Source organism: Malus domestica, chromosome 10 (genome assembly GCF_042453785.1).
Source record: "Malus domestica chromosome 10, GDT2T_hap1".
In the NCBI taxonomy this organism is placed as follows: domain Eukaryota; kingdom Viridiplantae; phylum Streptophyta; class Magnoliopsida; order Rosales; family Rosaceae; genus Malus; species Malus domestica.
This window is the reverse complement of record NC_091670.1, coordinates 31749823-31769445: the sequence shown is the minus strand read 5'-3', so window position 1 is coordinate 31769445 and position 19623 is coordinate 31749823. Positions and strand designations below refer to the sequence as shown.

Genomic DNA, 19623 nt, shown 5'->3' with positions numbered 1-19623 from the left:
GTGTCTTTGTGTGGCCTTAGGTGTAGGTCTTGAGGCTCACAATCAAAACTAACAAAGTGCTAGGCGTGCCACTATTATCTCAGTATAACAACTGCTTTTAGCTCTACTCTTTCCCGAAAGATTTTGCAGGGTAGTGAGTTATCAGTTTTTTACTTGTAGTGCCACTAGAAAATGTTTTTTGGCTAATAGTAGGTTGGTCTTCATCACTTGTCACTTCAGTCATAGACACGTGGTTTATCTCTTGGCTGAGAAGGCTTTTAATTTGCATCAGGCTTCAGGGTTGGGCTTCAGGGAAATGCAACCTGTTTTAGCGACTTTGGGCTTCCTTTCTACTAAGCCCAATATTCAAATATTAACCCAAACAAATTCGATATCAGATTTTCAAGAAACCTTTGTCGTAGCTTGCATGCCCGTCTAGGGGGTATGGTTGCGGCATCGATCTGTTAATCATCAGAATTTAAGAGAATTTGATACTTTGCTTTATAATTTGATTGTAGGACACGTGAGTCTACATTGGACAAAAAGTGACGAAACAAAGGAATTTTGACGTAATTCCATTTAAAGGGGATTCAGGCCTTTTAAGATGACTGTGTCAAAATTTCAGAATTTATTTCCAAGTCATTTGACTGTGGCGGATAAAAGAAGGTTGGTTATGCAGTGTTGCCAGCTTGGCGTTTTTGGCCTATAAGTCACTGAAAGTGACAGCTTTTTTAGGAAAGTTCCTTCTGCAGGACATCTGGTTTCCGACTACATTTTCCGAGCAAAGACCGTTGAATCCGAGGTGGATTCAACCTCCCCTTCTCCCAAACCAGTTTTAGATTTAGGCGATGGTCAGCGGCAATCGCCGGTAGTTTTAACAGCGGCAGCAACAATGCCGTTAAATTTAACGGCATATCCTTCCCCTCCAGTTTTATTAGAAGATAAAAAGAGTATAAGCAATGAGCCTATTGACAAGGAACATTCTGCTTACTTGTGAGTGGACCCCTTTGAAAACTTAAATGTTTTTACTATATATATTTATATATGCCTATGTTGATGCATATTACTCATGTTAGTCCTTGATGAGGCTTATACTTATCTTAACTTAGATGATATCTTGAGATCATTGGTAATTTATTTTCACCATATGATTATCATACATATCGTATAGCTAGCTACGGCCATAGGATTTATTGCAGGTACATTTTTTATTCTAGTAGAGGCTAGAATTTGCTAGTAGATGCTAGATATCGATAAGGTAGACGACACTTCACGTGCTTGCTATACGTTACTTTGTTCATGATTGATTTACTTTATTTGATATGACGAGCAAGATTGAGTTGATCTTGACAAATATTATTGTAGTACTGTTATGTATGTAGTGTATATACAATTTCAAAACAGGGTTTATTATATTCGAATGATTGTGACATGATAAAACTGGTTCACTCACGTTTTGTTTTGTCGACCCTTTCAGGACGTAGCAAGAATAAGGAGAACACTGAAGGTGATGAGTGGGCTTGGCAATGAGGCTTTCATCCTTTGGATTTAGGGTGATGGTTCATTTACTACAGTTTTATCATTATTGTAATAATTGCATGATTGCACTTTTGATTATGCACAGTACTACACTTTTATGTGTTTACTGTTGTGTGAGACTTCTAGTTGCTTTGATATGATGTAATAATAACAGGATTGAATCCCAAGATAATTTGTGTCCCAAAGTATGGAGATGGCTAATAATGTGTTGTGGGCTATTTTATATGAGGCCGAAAGTTAGGGAGACCAAATTTTTTAAACCAAATTTGCAAACCTAATGATGTGGTTGTTGATGAATGGATTATTAGTTAAACGTTGATTAACATGCTTATTTTTTATTAGTGACACATCGTTTGGTTTGCAAATTTGGTTAAAATTTTTGATCTCCCTAGCATTATCCTATAGAGATGAGGGTTAACTTGTCCTCCAATTAAGTACAAGAAAGAATCACTAGAATAATAAAAACTCAAAATCTTTCTAAAATTTACACAATTACAATTAGATAATACTTATAACAAATACTAATAGCATCACGAAGAATAATTATAAACCAAAGAGAATAACGTAGCTTATAAGATTCATTAGACAATTAGCATAAAGAAAATTATACGATAAGCATGCAACACAATACCTAATGGACCTCATTTTATAACAAAACCAATTTCTTGGAATTTAGAATCTTAAGTCAGCTGGACCGTTAGCATCCTGACTCTGTCATCTAAATAAATATTCGTTAGTATGTTACTGTAGGAAATTAGTCTTTAATTTATTAATTTATAATTGTAATGACGATTTCATTAAATGAAGAAATATTTGTGCAGAGTTCAACGTGCCGCTAGGCAATGCCTAATGGCACTACGACTCAATCAACATTTAACATTTTTAATTATGATTTCAAAGTTATGTTACCTTTTAAAGATTTCATAATTACATAAAAACTGAAAATATATTATAAAGATTAGTAAAATTAAAAGTAGACTCCAATCACCCAACCGGAGCTCTCCTCCATCAGCTGAGAATTCACCCCTTCGGCGCGGATGTTGGTATCAATTGACTAAACTTTGAGGGAATAAGCTTTATATTTTCCTTTCTCATAGATTTTCCTATCATGGTTAGCCTAATTCTTTGAACAAAAAAGGAGAAATATTTTGTGTTTGCAGAAAATGGTTCATCATTGAAAAAGAAAAAACACAAAACAAAATAAAACGAATCTGGATTCAATTATATGTAATCGTTTTTCATGATCAAAGTCTATACAATATATTCCAATTAATCCATTGAGAGAAAATATGAAGTGGTGGGATTTCAATTCTTTAAAGACAATGGAGATTTAACACATAAACTGGCCAACATGGTGAATGCAACAAGCATCCCTTACTTAGGAAACTGATCAACATCAACCCATATTAAAGTTTATCCCCCATGCTTTTCCGATGGAGGAAATCTGGGTGGGTGTTTTTGTTTTATTTGTTTTAATGTTAGAAATAATATCTTTTTTAGTTTTTATGTAAATAGGAAATTGTAGTTAAATTTAACTATATGTCAAATTTTGATTGAATCGTAGTGTCACTAGGCATTGTTAGATGTTTTAGGTTTGCCTTCTGCCCGTTAGTCAAGACACGTCACACCCCCATAACCTATTATGATTCTATGCTTGTGATTTTCATTACCGTGTAACTTTTAAATATTTTATTTATGATTTGACCGATTCAATTGCTTCAGAAATCAGGAAGACAATGTTGAAAACGGTTATAGCTTAATTCAACTCTCATGCCTATCTTAGTCCGGATGTGACTCCGCCACTTAATCATGAGGTGTGGAATCATACAAGTCAACTGGACAGTTAACATCATTATGTCATCCCAAAATAATATGTTACTCTATGAAATTATTATTTAGTTTAGTAACGGTTAAGATGGCCGAAAAGCTTTTGGTGGGTAGTGAGTTATTAGTTTTTTACTTGTAGTGCCACTAGTTATTACTAATAGCATCGCGAAGAATAATTATAAATTAAAGAGAATAACGTAGCTTATAAGATTCATTAGACAATTAGCATAAAGAAAATTATACGATAAGCATGCAACACAATACCTAATGGACCTCATTTTATAACAAAACCAATTTCTTGGAAGTTAGAATCTTAAGTCAGCTGGACCGTTAGCTTCATGACTCTGTCATCTAAATAAATATTCGTTAGTATGTTACTGTAGGAAATTATTCTTTAATTTATTAATTTATAATTGTAATGACGATTTCATTAAATGAAGAAAAATTTGTGCAGAGTTCAACGTGCCACTAGGCAATACCTAATGGCACTACGACTCAATCAACATTTAACATTTTTAATTATGATTTCAAAGTTATGTTATCTTTTAAAGATTTCATAATTACATAAAAACTGAAAATATATTATAAAGATTAGTAAAATTAAAAGTAGACTCCAATCACCCAACCGGAGCTCTCCTCCATCATCTGAGAATTCACCCCTCCGGCGCGGATGTCGGTATCATTTGACTAAAATTCGAGGAAATAAGCTTTATATTTTCCATTCTCATAGATTTTCCTATCATGGTTAGCCTAATTCTTTGAACAAAAAAGGAGAAATATTTTGTGTTTGCAGAAAATGGTTCATCATTGAAAAAAAAAACACAAAACAAAATAAAACGAATCTGAATTCAATTATATGTAATCGTTTTTCATGATCAAAGTCTATACACTATATTCCAATTAATCCATTGAGAGAAAATATGAAGTGGTGGGATTTCAATTCTTTAAAGACAATGGAGATTTAACACATAAACTGGCCAACATGGTGAATGCAACAAGCATCCCTTACTTAGGAAACTGATCAACATCAACCCATATTAAAGTTTATCCCCCATGCTTTTCCGATGGAGGAAATCTGGGTGGGTGTTTTTGTTTTATTTGTTTTAATGTTAGAAATAATATCTTTTTTAGTTTTTATGTAAATAGGAAATTGTAGTTAAATTTAACTATATGTCAAATTTTGATTGAATCGTAGTGTCACTAGGCAATGTTAGATGTTTTAGGTTTGCCTTCTGCCCGTTAGTCAAGACACGTCACACCCCCATAACCTATTATGATTCTATGCTTGTGATTTTCATTACCGTATAACTTTTAAATATTTTATTTATGATTTGACCGATTCAATTGCTTCAGAAATCAGGAAGACAATGTTGAAAACGCGTATAGCTTAATTCAGCTCTCATGCCTATCTTAGCCCGGATGTGACTCTGCCACTTAATCATGAGGTGTGGAATCATACAAGTCAAATGGACAGTTAACATCATTATGTCATCCCAAAATAATATGTTACTCTATGAAATTATTATTTAGTTTAGTAACTTATAATTGTAATGACGATTTCATAAAATCATATTCTCCATCAAATATGGCCCGTCCATTAGATTAAAACTTATAGCAACGGTTAAGATGGCTGAAAATGCATCACAACATTTCCATACTTTTTAGCATTTTGATAGTATTACTACCTTATTTATTTTAGGAAAACTAACGAAAATGACTTGAAAACTTTGAGTTTTAACGATAAGGACAAAATGAAGAGTAAAGTGAATAGTACCACGATTGACTTTTTAGTGTAAAAATGTGGTTTTTCGTTAAAGTGAACAATACCAAGGATTTTTCGTTAAAGTTCCCTTTATTTCAGGTTGTTTATCAATTTCCATACTTTTAGCATTTTGATAAGATAAGAGATCCCGAGGGGGGATCTCTTCCACCAAAGCCCACTAATCAATTAATTTGGGTCCTTAAATTTGATCTAACGGCTTCAAACAGGGGGCCTCTTTAAAGTTATAATAATTTTAGTTGTTGAATCAAATTTCAATGATCCGGATTAATTGATTGGTGGGCTTTGGTGGGAGAGATCCATAGGGGATCTCTTCCCTTTTGATAGTATTAATAATCATTACTAGTATTATGTGCTTTGTCCAGCTGTTATAATAAACCAATTCAATGGACCAAAAAATAATAATAAACCAATTCAATTGATTCAGAAATCAGGAAGATAAGAATTGGGTGACGTGGAACACATGTAGTCGTTGGAGAGATTTTTCAATGTAATCGTCACACAATGTGGTACACAACATGCCCCTATATAAATGGTGGATTATGTATGTTTAAGATTAATAACTTAAAAATTAAAATTTTCCACCGCTTGCATAAAAACACGTGGTGTACCATCCGTATTCCCGTTACAACTAAAAATTTCTCGTAGTCGTTGAGCTTCACACGTGGGCCAACTTGCTTTGATATCATGAAAAATTTGAGTTTCCACCATAAAATCAATTGTCAATATGGGAAGTAGCCCAACCTCTTATAAGCCCTTTAGGTTTCTCTTTTCACCAATGTGGGACTCTTTTAGCTTCACATTTTCACGTCATCAATGCTTAAGTAATAATTCAATCAACTTTCATATTTAGTTTACAAAATTTTGTCTGCACTAGGTCTGCTGTGTTGTGGGTGATATATATACGATGCCAAAGCGAATTGAGAACCACACAACCAATTAGCTAAAGATGGTGAACGTTGAAGTAATCTCCAAGGAGATTGTCAAACCATCTTCTCCAACCCCAAACCATCTTTACCATTACCAGTTCTCCTTTCTTGATCAAATAACTCCTCCGATTTATACCTCTTTGGTCCTTTTCTATGAATTCAATGACGAGATCCAACCCGAACCTGCGGCTGCTGTAATATCCAAACGCCTAAAGAAGTCCTTATCTGAGGTGTTAACACTTTTCTACCCACTAGCCGGGCGAGTAAAAATCGACAACCATTTAGTACAGTGCAACGACGAGGGTATACCCTACCTTGAAGCTCAAGTAACCAACTGCCGACTTTGTGATTTTCAACAAAATCCAATGCCTGGTGAACTCTTTAAACTCATCCCGTTTGAACTACGCGACCATGACAATAGTGAATTTGCCCTAGGCGTCCAGCTCAATATCTTTGAATGTGGAGGATATGCCATTGGCCTATGCATTTCCCACAAGTTAGCGGATGGGTTATCTATGATCATGTTCACCAATACTTGGGCTGCCATAACCCGTGGAGAAAATGAAACCAAAATAGAGCGTCCAGAGTTTGTTTCCGCCGCAGTCTTCCCACCTGCCGATGATGTCAGTGGCTATCGTACGTTCGGTGTTATCCCAAAGAATAAAGTAACAAAGAGGTTTGTATTCAATGCCCCTACTATAGAGCATCTCAGAGAAAAATATACAGGCTTAGCGGGAGATGATCGCGAAAAACTTCCATCGCGTGTTCAAGCCTTATCAGCTTTCCTATGGAGGCGACTCGCGGAAGCTAGCAAGGATGATCATTCTATTGATGAGAATATACTTCATGCGGCAGTCCATACTGTGAACCTGCGTCCCAGAACGGATCCACCAATTCCACGCTGTTCCTTTGGAAATTTTTATCAAATTTTCCTTACAACTCCCTTGGTCAGTAGTAGCAGCAGCAGCAGCGGAATCGATGATCAAGAATCTTGTCATGACATGGTAAAGCAGGTACGAGAAGAACTAAGCAAGATTGACAAGGACCATGTGAAAAGGCTACAGAAGGGTGGCCACGGGAGTTACCTCAACCGATTTATTCAAAGGCTTGCCAAACCAGGAAAGGTGGTTACGTTGTCCTACAGTAGTCTGTGCAGTTTTCCTCTCTATGATATTGATTTCGGTTGGGGGAGACCTACATGGGTGGCTGTACCGCCGCCTCCCTATAAGAACCTAATAGTTTTAGCTGACACCAAAGAGGCTGGCGGAATAGAGGCATACGTTAGCCTGGCAGATGATGATGCCATGACTAAATTCGAAAGTGATGCCTTCATCCAAAGACGGGTGGGCATGAATCAGGATGGTTCTGCAGGATCAAACGTAACAGGCCACCGAGCCAAACTCTAATGAAGCTGAAGATTTTGACACCGGAATTGGAAGGTGTTTGATTTCAGGGGCTCGTTATCACTAGTACAACTACTACGCTCTGTTGCAGCTAAACAAATGAAATTCAGGTCAGGTTCGGTTTTATTCGGTATACACCGAAAGCTTTTGAAAAAAATAAAAGCCTTTGTAATCATAAGTTGTAGAGGATTGTAGCTCAAGTCGTCAATGGAACACTTACACATGCACCAGCGTATCGTGTTCGACAACAACAATCTGTTGCAGCACCCTTCTGCTTCATGATCCTGGTGGTTGTGGGATTCTTCTCCTTTTTTGTTATTTTTTTTTTTGGGGTCCAATTCTCCTTTTAGTTATGTACGTTCAGTTTGTATTTGTTGTATTACAAATTTACAATTTCCTTTAATTAATTAGTTTTCCGGTTATATTTGTTTTCTCGTGTATATTGACACTTCTTGTGCAGGAAAGTTAAGTTTAATTAGGAAAACTGATGAAAAGGGCTTGAAAACTTTGAGTTTTAATGATAATGACAAAATAAATGGTAAAGTGAATAGTACCAGGATTGACTTTTTAGTGTAAAAATGTGGTTTTTCGTTAAAGTGAACAATACCGGATGCTTTTCGTTAAAGTTCCCTAATTAATTTTGTATCTGTTTCTCTACGTCATTACCGCTTGCCCTTAGAATTAGGAAAGGTTTATATGAACTGTATGTTTCTTGTTTCATTCATTAGTTCTATTATTATTATTTTTTTTATCTTAATTAATGTGTGATCACCATTAGGATTGCTTACCGATTGTACATCATGCCATGTATTCTCTTTAGTTATTGAAGTTTTCTTGCATGTCTTGGATTCTTCATCGGTAATCTAATTAAGCTGAACATCATCCCAACTACATTGAAAATTGGGTACTTGATCAAAACCACACATCACATGGTTGATCATATAAATGCAAAACCAACTTTGGAAACAAATTAGTAATCGAATATGGGTTAACTTAATAAACATAAAATTAGCTTCTAATGGTGAAATAGAGATCCCAAGTCCTATTCTCATCATCTCTGAATCTAGCTCTAATTCGTCTTTACGTTCTCTTGCAATTTTAAGTAACTTTAGTTTTCATCTCAAAAACCAAATTTAATTTGTTATTTTCATTGTTTAGTTAGGGTTTACATAAAATTAGTAATTTGTAAGGTTTAATCAACAACATCAGTCAGGAACAAATTCAGAAATTCATTGTTAGGTGGGCTAAATTTACCTTACGAAATGTTTTAAATGTGGTAAAAAGATAGAAAAGTGGACGATACGAGTGAATTTTACAGACCATGTAGCCCTCTTCTATGTTTCATCCTTGCCATTAGCTGCCATGGTGGGTGGTCGATGATCTGGTGAGTTTTGTTAGACGGACGGGTTTATGTGTGATTTTATTTTAGGCTAAATTGGATTAATAGTCCTTGTGGTGATAAGATGTTCGGAAGATAGTTTTTGTGGTAAAAAAATTGGGATTTAAACCCTTGTGGTGAAAACCATTAGCAAATTTAACCCAAAAATGGTATTTCCGTTTAATCACCGTTAACTACAAGGATAAATATGGATTTTTGTCTAACCCACACTTTCTCCTGTTCACTTCACACTCTCTTTTCATCGATATCTCTCGAGGGCCATATAAATATTTGTGCGCTATACAACACACACTCCACACTCTATCCATCGACTGATGGTGAAATCTAGAAACACATACATCCATATAATTCTGATACTTTGAACTATACTTGTCAAGTTCTTTAGCCATGGTTTCTCTCCATAGAACCACAAACCCTTGTACCCTCCACCACCAACCTAAGACCACCACCAGTTCCATGAACAACCCCTAAGCCTCCCTACTACCAGAAGCTGCCCGTATACTATCCATTTCTAGTCAAACGTCACCTAGTACCTATGTGCAGATCTCATACTCGCAAGTGTGATTAATTTTATGAATGCAGACTGAATTTAATAAATTGGATTGACTTGGGTACTGAAATCAATCAGATGGCGCAGGAGAAGGTGCGAGCACATTTGAAAGAATGCAATTTAAAATTTTTGGATTGTGAATTGTCAATCCGTGATAAATTTGAATAGTGAATTTGAATTTCTGGAAAAAGATGAATGGGTTGTGAAACTGGGGGACGATGAAGGTGAAGGATTCAATCTCAGTAAATCGGATCACGAACACGAAGACAGAAAGACGAAGACAAAGTCGTTCAATTTATGAGAGGGAAGAGAAGCAATAGAAGAAGGTAAACACATAAAAAGTATGATTGGACATTTTTATTCCTGCATCTAACAACGATTTGATGGAAGTTTCACTTTGGATTAAATTTGCTAACAATTTTTACCATGAGGGTTTAAATTTTAATCTTTTTAACACATGGACAATCTTCCGAATATCCTATCACTACGGGGATTATTAATCCGATTTAGCCTTTATTGTCAGTTATATATACAAACTGTAATTCTATATATTTGAAGGGGCAAAGCAGGAAGCTTGTGTGATAAAAAATTGGTATTTGGTGTAGAAAGGTGATAATGAATTCAAATAAAAATTTTCTGATACTTTTATTGAAAATAGGTATTTGGTAATGAATTTGAAATCTCTCTCCCTTAATATCCCTTCTATTAAAATAAAAAGTTGTCGTTACCGGTCTAGAGATATCTTGTTAGATGTTTTAGGCTTGCCTTTTGCCCGTTAGTCAAGACACATCACACCCCCATAACCTATTATGATTCTATGCTTGTGATTTTCATTACCATATAACTTTTAAATATTTTATTTATGATTTGACCGATTCAATTGCTTCAAAAATCAGGAAGACAATGTTGAAAACGCGTATAGCTTAATTCAGCTCTCATGCCTATCTTAGTCCGGATGTGGCTCCGCTACTTAATCATGAGGTGTGGAATCAAACAAGTCAACTGGACAGTTAACATCATTATGTCATCCCAAAATAATATGTTACTCTATGAAATTATTATTTAGTTTAGTAACTTATAATTGTAATGACGATTTCATAAAATCATATTCTCCATCAAATATGGCCCGTCCATTAGATTAAAACTTATAGCAATGGTTAAGATGGCTGAAAATGCATCACAACATTTTATAATACGGGAAAAGGTGATATTGAGGGTAGAAAGTTTGTGTTAAACCGTAAACGGTTGCAACAGTTTGTTGTCCAACTGATTAAGAGTGTTCTATACGGAGGTTTGAAATTCAAATTTTCTCTTCCTCAATATTCCTTTTAATAGAACAAATAAAAAAATTATCATTAGCACTATATTATGTCACACCTCGATTTCGAGATATGCCCAAAATTGATACGCCACAATATAACAATAGCAGTGCAGGAATACATAAAACATCTCACTAAATTCAATACTTCAATAAAACACATACTAGATGGGTCTCTCCCACATAAGTATGCAAAGTATCGAATACACAATGCCCATATCCTCTCAAATGAAGTACTGAAATGAAAGAAACCTTGGTTGTCTTGCCCTTCAATCCTCTGAGCTAGTTAATCGTAAGCTTTGAATCATGAATCATAATCGCGAGGACAAATGAATTATGTTCGAGGCAAAAGGTGGATGGCCCCTCGCACAGCTCCCAAAGGGTAGATGGCAGTTGGTATGTTTGTTTGTCAGACTCTTGCTGCTTGATGTGTTGCAAGATGAGTTTGAAGTTAGTTTTGAAAGGTGCCTTTGTGGGGCCTTAGGTGCAGGCCTTGAGACTCACAATCAAAACTAACAAAGTGCTAGACGTGCCACTGTTATCTCAGTATAACAGATGTTGAAACAAGCGATAAATCTACTAATTTAGAGGACAAGCAAAGAGACTCAAACAAGATTTCACCTTGTTGGGCAAGGTTAAACCTCTAGCAGCCATTTCTCTTTGAGTTTACAGGGGTTGCATGCTAAAAGGGATGGATGGTAAACAGGTTTTACACGAGGGAATTGATACTACGACACTAAGGAGGGTAGCAAAGCTTTTAAACTAGACAAAATATAGCTTTCCTACGGGGACTATGACTAAAAAAGACTGAATCTGGGTTGATTTCAGCTTCCTGGATGCAAATCTGGCTTGAGAGCAAAGTTTGTATGTTGGTTGTTTGATTGGTTAAGTGTCATTGTCTCTGGTGCTTGCTTCCCCTTTTGTTGACAATCTGGCCCAACTGCTTTTAGCTCTGCTCTTGCCCGAAAGCTTTTCGAGGGTAGTGAGTTATCAGTTTTTTACTTGTAGTGCCACTAGAAAATGCTTTTTGGCTGATAGTAGGTTGGTCTTCATCACTTGTTACTTCAGTCATAGACACGTGGTTTATGTCTTGGCTGAGAAGGCTTTTAATTTGCATCAGGCTTCAGGGTTGGGCTTCAGGCAAATGGAACCTGCTTTAGCGCCTTTGGGCTTCCTTTCTACTAAGCCCAATATTCAAATATTAACCCAAATAAATTCGATATCAGATTTTCAAGAAACCTTTGTCGTAGCTTGCATGGCCGTCTAGGGGGTATGGCTGCGGCATCGATCTGTTAATCATCATATTTTGAGAGAATTTAATACTTTGCTTTATAATTTGATTGTAGGACACGTGAGTCTACTTTGGACAAAAAGTGACGAAACGAAGGAATTTTGAAGTAATTCCAATTGAAGGGGATTCAGGCCTTTTAAGATGATTGTGTCAAAATTCCAGAATTTAGTTCCAAGTCATTTGACTGTGGTGGATAAAAGAAGGTTGGTTGTGCAGTGTTGGCAGCTTGGCATTTTTGGCCTATAAGTCACTGAAGGTAACAGTTTTTTTAGGAAAGTTCCTTCTGCAGAACCTACTTCAGGACATCTGGTTTCCAACAACATTTTCGAAGCAAAGACCGTTGAATCCGAGCTGGATTCAACCTCCCCTTCTCCTAAACCAGTTTTAGATTTAGGCGATGGTCAGCGGCAGTCGTCGTTAGTTTTAACAGTGGCAACGACAATGCCATTTAATTTAACAGCATATCCTTCCCCTCCAGTTTTATTAGAAGATAAAAAGAGTATAAGCAATGAGCCTATTGACAAGGAACATTCTGCTTACTTGTGAGTGGACCCCTTTGAAAACTTCAATGTTTTTATTATTTATATTTATATATGCCTATGTTGATGCATAGTACTCATCTTAGTCTTTGATGAGGCTTATACTTATCTTAACTTAGATGATATCTTGAGATCATTGGTGATTTATTTTCACCATATGATTATCATACATATCGTATAGCTAGCTACGGCCATATGATTTATTGCAGGTACATTTTCTATTCTAGTAAAGGCTAGAATTTCTAGTAGATGCTAGATATCGATAAGGTAAACGACACTTCACGTGCTTGCTATATGTTACTTTGTTCGTGATTGATTTACTTTATTTAATATGACGAGCAAGATTGAGTTGATCTTGACAACTATTATCGTATTACTGTTATGTTTGTAGTGTATATACAATTTCAAAACAGGGTTTATTATATTCGAATGATTGTGACGTGATAAAACTGGTCCACTCACGTTTTGTTTTGTTGACCCTTTCAGGACGTAGCAAGAATAAGGAGAACATTGAAGGTGATGAGTGGGCTTGGCAATGAGGCTTTCATCCTTTGGATTTAGGGTGATGGTTCATTTACTATAGTTTTATCATTATTGTAATAATTGCATGAGTGCACTTTTGATTATGCACAGTACTACATTGTGTGAGACTTCTAATTAAAAATAGAGAAAAATAGCAATTATACTATTACCACGAATAATTAGAAACTAAAGAGAATGGTGGACCTTAAAAGATTCGTTAGACTTTGACAAAACAAAAAAAAATATACGTTAGACAATTAGTAGAGAAAATTATACAATAAATATATAAGAGCATCGCCAATAATACTAGTTAAATTTTTATTATTGTAGCTAACCAAATGACTCAATTTGGTTAGTCACCACATTTAGAAATATTAGTTATTTTAGCTTAAGTTAAAATATTTTAATATTAATTTTTTCTGAATTTAAAACCCAAACCCTTTCTCGTCTCTTGAAGCCCATAAACAATATAATTTTGGAAGTTTTAACGAAAAACCCATAGTACTGTTCACTTTAACGAAAAACCATATTTTTACACTAAAAAGTCAAACCTGGTACTATTCATTTTACCCTTTATTTTGTCCGTATTATTAAACTCAAAGTTTTCAATCCATTTTCATTAGTTTTCCTTATAATTTTATAGTTTTCAACGTTCAACAAAAATTGAATTTTTATCTCCTTCTAGCTAAATTTAGATAGCTATTGTTCGTATAAGTAGTAAAAAAGTCTTATTTAGCTAAGCTATTGGATATGCTTTAACTATTGTTGGAAACGTCATGGCTCCGAGCTGCTACCATGTTAACGAACTACATAATGGACCTCGTTTTATGAAAATTTGTAGAATTATGTGGTTTATTAATTTAAATATCGATGTAGAAGGGGTTGATTTATACACAAAGTTATAAGCTATTTCAAGTAAACAGAAGCTATAATCAAGCTAATTTACTCTAGCTCAACAGTTAACGAATCCCCAAATATTGGAATTGCTCACAATCAGATCGTGGGCTTTTGTTTCCTTTTAACAGCCAGATCATACAAGTCAACTGGATAGTTAAGACGACTCTATCATCTAAAAATAATATGTTACTCTACGAAATTATTCTTTAATTTACTATTCATATTGTATTCACGATTTCATAAAATCATATATATTCTCCATCAATTATGGCCCATCCATTAGATTAAAACTTATGGTAGACAGTTTGTGCTAAACTATAAAGGTTGCAACGATTTGTAGCTCAATTGATTAAAATCATTTATTCGTTATATTAAGGTCATGAATTTGAAATCTCTCTCCCTTAATATCCCTTCTATTAAAATAAGAAGTTGTCGTTACCGGTCTAGAGATATCTTGTTAGATGTTTTAGGTTTGCCTTCTGCCCGTTAGTCAAGACACGTCACACCCCCATAACCTATTATGATTCTATGCTTGTGATTTTCATTACTGTATAACTTTTAAATATTTTATTTATGATTTGACCGATTCAATTGCTTCAGAAATCAGGAAGACAATGTTGAAAACGCGTATAGCTTAAGTCAGCTCTCATGCCTATCTTAGTCCGGATGTGGCTCCGCCACTTAATCATGAGGTGTGGAATCATACAAGTCAACTGGACAGTTAACATCATTATGGGCTGGTTTGGTATTGTTGTGCTTTGAAAAAAAGTTGTTTCTGCTGTGCTGTGAGAATAAGCGGCTGTGAAATAAAGCAGCGGAGTGTTTGGTAAACTTTTTTGTAAAAGTGCTTTTGGAAAAAAAAAAAAAGCATTATGATAGTGTTTGGTAAACTTTTATGTAAAACAGATGTGACTGTGTGAAATAACCAAAAAGGGTATAATACTAGATATGCTATTAATTTAATTTTCTTAACAAATAAAGAAAAATTACTAAATATACTTTTTTTTTAAATATTTATAAACTTTATCTTAAATATTAATTAGTATGACAAACTACTTCAATTGAAATATTTTAGACTGAATAGCTAGGATTCATTAGTACAATATTGTTAATGTACTTGAAAGTAGTCTAATTAAATGCATTCATCAAACTTGCCGCTATAATTGATTAGAATACCTGGTTCAAGGAGATATGTGACGAAGTAAGCGTCACAAAACACTAAATTCAATAACCTATAAATTCGTCACATATCATATATGTGAGTGACGCTGAATCGTCACTTATTCATTTGATATGTGGTGTAGTGTGCATCACATATGTCAAAATCCAATCCCTATTTGCTTCTAGTATGTGATGAACCAACTACCACATAATCCGTGTTCATAATTTGGAATTAGAATTGATAACAAATGTAATGTAATACTTTAGTTAATCACATTTTCATTAATCAAGAATTTAATCATATAAGTTGAATACACACACCAAGTGAAGTCTCAAAAATAACATAAACATCCTAGACGCTAACAAGTCGAATACCCTTATGGTGTCTCATCTCAACTTAAACAGCAATTGGACACCTCTAGACATATTGAGGTGCTAACCAAAAAGTCTACCCTATGCATTTTGTCTACCACTGACTTGCAGCTAAAACACCTTCAATTGTGGATAATATCTTCATTCTCCTTTTGCAAACCCATTGAGCTCTCAACTCTCCGTTCTTCCTTTGCACAAGTCATACATGACATACAAAAGAAAAGTTAGTTAAATAAATTTGGTTTTGAAACATCTCATGCATCAAGTGATGGATAAGTGGAAGAAAGATAGTGAAAACTCTGTTTAGCGTCCTGTGGTTTGTGCCAGGATAAGTTTACGGTTCCATGTTCAAAAATGCATAGTTATTCTACAATCATAGCAAAACCCTGCAAGCAAATGGTACACCACATATGGTTCTGTATAGGCATACATGCATTGCATTGTTTGAAAAGAAACCGAATGAAAACCACAAACGAAAACACAACCATGACTCGTGCATAACAACAGACCCCACAAGTCTCGATCGCAAGTGACCTTTTCTCAGACCAGGACTCACTTCCCCCCACATTTAACAAATCATCAGCATGAATTAGGTGACAAAAGTTTCAGGTTCATACAATTGACGGAGCGGTTTCTTAAGGATGCTGAGCAGACATTTGATAGACAGAAGGCATGGTTTCTTAAGGGAAATATGTCAAGGATAAAATCAAGGGTTGTCTCTGTCAAACTTATGATGGAAGGTTGGCCACAATGGATTGTGGAAATAGAAATAGAAACAGATGTAGAGTTCAGAAAAATTCATAGAAAATAAGGCAGGGCATAACTTTCAATGTTTTCAACTGTAGGGCAGGAACATAGAAATATCAACAAGTAAAAACAATAAATTTTCTTCAAGCATAAGTTCGCATTGTATGATATAAATCTCCAGTAGAAGCAGTCAAAAAAGAAGACACAGAGCATAATAGACACATTTGGCAAAAGTGTAATCCTCACTACAATGGTGATCTGTTAGACAACTACCAAACCAAGTTTGCAGGAGAATTCAGAAACTCTCCATAAGCGCAGAGGCAGCAGCATCAAAACCCGCCTCTCCTTCCTCTGCCGGTTCCCAACAGACCTCCTCATCACCACCAGTCTCTGCCGTCTCTTCCGTCGCGTACTCGCGATGCCTCCCGCCGCTAGGAAGACATGATCACTAGAAGCCAATCTCTCACCCCGAAACTGAAAATTAGAACATTAATTCAAACTCCAAAACTGAAATTGCTTCAACGATGGAAGAGAGAGAGAGAGAGGGAGAGGGAAACTGGAGAGAGCAGTCAAACCCTAACCTAAAAATTAAATTAATTAATTACAGCAAATATATTCAAGCAAATCGAGTACCTGGTACCTGGAAGGCGACGACGGTGTGACGCTGAGACCGACGGAGAGAAAGGAAAAGGAGGAGGAGGAAGAGGTGCAGCGGCAGGAGGGAAGAGGGGCGTGCGGAGTGTTTTGCTAGAGAGAGAGAGAGTGCAGAGTGTAGGAATCAGGAGAAGGAGAAAGGAGAAAGGAGGGGGCAGTATTGGCAAATTGAGAAAATTTATTAACTTGGTACTGTAGCTCCGTGTTTTGGATGATAAGCGGCTTCTTGAAGCTGCAAAATGCAGCTTTCACTTTTTGGCTTTTTTTGACGTGAAACTTTGAAATAAAGCTGTTTTGGAATGTTTACCAAACACCAAAATCCCTACCAGTTTTTTTTCATTCCAGCTTTTTTTTTAAGCACATCAATCCCAAACTGCACCTATGTCATCTCAAAATAATATGTTACTCTATGAAATTATTATTTAGTTTAGTAACTTATAATTGTAATGACGATTTCATAAAATCATATTCTCCATCAAATATGACCCGTCCATTAGATTAAAACTTATAGCAACGGTTAAGATGGCTGAAAATGCATCACAACATTTTATAATACGGGAAAAGGTGATATTGAGTGTAGAAAGTTTGTGTTAAACCGTAAACGGTTGCAACAGTTTGTTGTCCAACTGATTAAGAGTGTTCTATACGGAGGTTTGAAATTCAAATTTTCTCTTCCTCAATATTCCTTTTAATAGAAAAAATAAAAACATTGTCATTAGCAATATATTATGTCACACCTCGATTTCGAGATATGCCCAAAATTGATACGCCACAATATAACAATAGCGGTGCAGGAATATATAAAACATCTCACTAAATTCAATACTTCAATAAAACACATACTAGATGGGTCTCTCCCACATAAGTATGCAAAGTATCGAATATACAATGCCCATATCCTCTCAAATGAAGTACTGAAATGAAAGAAACCTTGGTTGTCTTACCCTTAAAGAGTTATGCAACTCGTGTAACAAAGCGCCTTTGAGCTAGTTAATCGTAAGCTTTGAATCATGAATCATGAATCATAATCGCGAGGACAAATGAATTATGTTCGAGGCAAAAGGTGGATGGCCCCTCGCACAGCTCCCAAACGGTAGATGGCACTTGGTATGTTTGTTTGTCAGACTCTTGCTGCTTGATATGCTACAAGATGAGTTCGAAGTTAGTTTTGAAAGGTATCTTTGTAGGGCCTTAGGTGTAGGCCTTGAGGCTTATAATCAAAACTAACAAAGTGCTAGGCGTGCCACTATTATCTCAGTATAACATATGTTGAAACAAGCGATAAATCTACTAATTTAGAGGACAAGCAAAGACACTCGGGCAAGATTTCACCTTGTTGGGCAAGGTTGAACCTCTTGCAGCCATTTCTCTTTGAGTTTACAGGGGTTGCATGCTAAAAGGGATGGATGGTAAACAGGTTTTACACGAGGGAATTGATATTATGACACTAGGGAGGGTAGCAGAGCTTTTAAACTAGACAAAAGATAGCTTTTAATTTGCATCAGGCTTCAGGGTTGGGCTTCAGGCAAATGCAACCTGCTTTAGCGCCTTTGGGCTTCCTTTCTACTAAACCCAATATTCAAATATTAACCCAAATAAATTCGATATCAGATTTTCAAGAAACCTTTGTCGTAGCTTGCATGGCCGTCTAAGGGGTATGGTTGTGGCATCGATCTGTTAATCATCATATTTTGAGAGAATTTGATACTTTGCTTTATAATTTGATTGTAGGACACGTGAGTCTACTTTGGACAAAAAGTGACGAAACAAAGGAATTTTGAAGTAATTCCAATTAAAGGGGATTCAGGCCTTTTAAGATGATTGTGTCAAAATTCCAAAATTTATTTCCAAGTCATTTGACTGTGGCGGATAAAAGAAGGTTGGTTGTGCAGTGTTGGCAACTTGGCATTTTTGGCCTATAAGTCACTGAAGGTAACAATTTTTTTAGGAAAGTTCCTTCTACAGAACCTACTGCAGGACATCTGGTTTTCGACAACATTTTCCGAGCAAAGACCGTTGAATCTGAGCTGGATTCAACCTCCCCTTCTCCTAAACCAGTTTTAGATTTAGGCGATGGTCAGCGGCAGTCGCCGTTAGTTTTAACAACGGCAACGACAATGCCATTAAATTTAACGGCATATCCTTCCCCTCCAGTTTTATTAGAAGATAAATAGAGTATAAGCAATGAGCATCTTGACAAGGAACATACTGCTTACTTGTGAGTGGACCCCTTTGAAAACTTAAATGTTTTTATTATTTATATTTATATATGCCTATGTTGATGCATATCACTCATGTTAGTCTTTGATGAGGCTTTTACTTATCTTAACTTAGATGATATCTTGAGATCATTGGTGATTTATTGTCACCATATGATTATCATACATATCGTATAGCTAGCTACGGCCATATGATTTATTGCAGGTACATTTTCTATTCTAGTAAAGGCTAGAATTTGCTAGTAGATGCTAGATATCGATAAGGTAGACAACACTTCACGTGCTTGCTATACGTTACTTTGTTCGTTATAGATTTACTTTATTTGATATAACGAGCAAGATTGAGTTGATCTTGACAACTATTATCGTAGTACTGTTATGTATGTAGTGTATATACAATTTCAAATAGGGTTTATTATATTCGAATGATTGTGACGTGATAAAACTAGTCCACTCACGTTTTGTTTTGTCGACCCTTTCAGGACGTAGCAAGAATA

At 35.6% G+C, this 19623-nt stretch overlaps 1 protein-coding gene and 1 long non-coding RNA gene across 3 annotated transcripts; one reads left to right on the top strand and one right to left on the bottom strand.

The window, feature by feature from the left end:
- The first annotated feature begins 6074 nt into the window (after positions 1-6074).
- On the top strand, positions 6075-7460 carry LOC103445775 (stemmadenine O-acetyltransferase-like). Its single transcript, XM_008384813.3, has one exon. The coding sequence runs from the start codon at positions 6075-6077 to the stop codon at positions 7458-7460; it is 1386 nt and encodes a 461-aa protein (XP_008383035.1).
- Positions 7461-15396: 7936 nt separating this feature from the next.
- LOC103412267 (uncharacterized) lies at positions 15397-17109 on the bottom strand. 2 transcript variants are annotated; one of them, XR_525671.4, is made up of 3 exons: positions 16887-17109; positions 16527-16727; positions 15397-15694 (listed from the first exon to the last, which is right to left on the bottom strand). It is a non-coding gene; the product is annotated as an uncharacterized lncRNA (long non-coding RNA). The 2 variants fall into 2 exon arrangements; XR_525672.4 differs by having other exon boundaries at positions 15397-15690; positions 16887-17096.
- Between the last annotated feature and the right edge of the window lie 2514 nt (positions 17110-19623).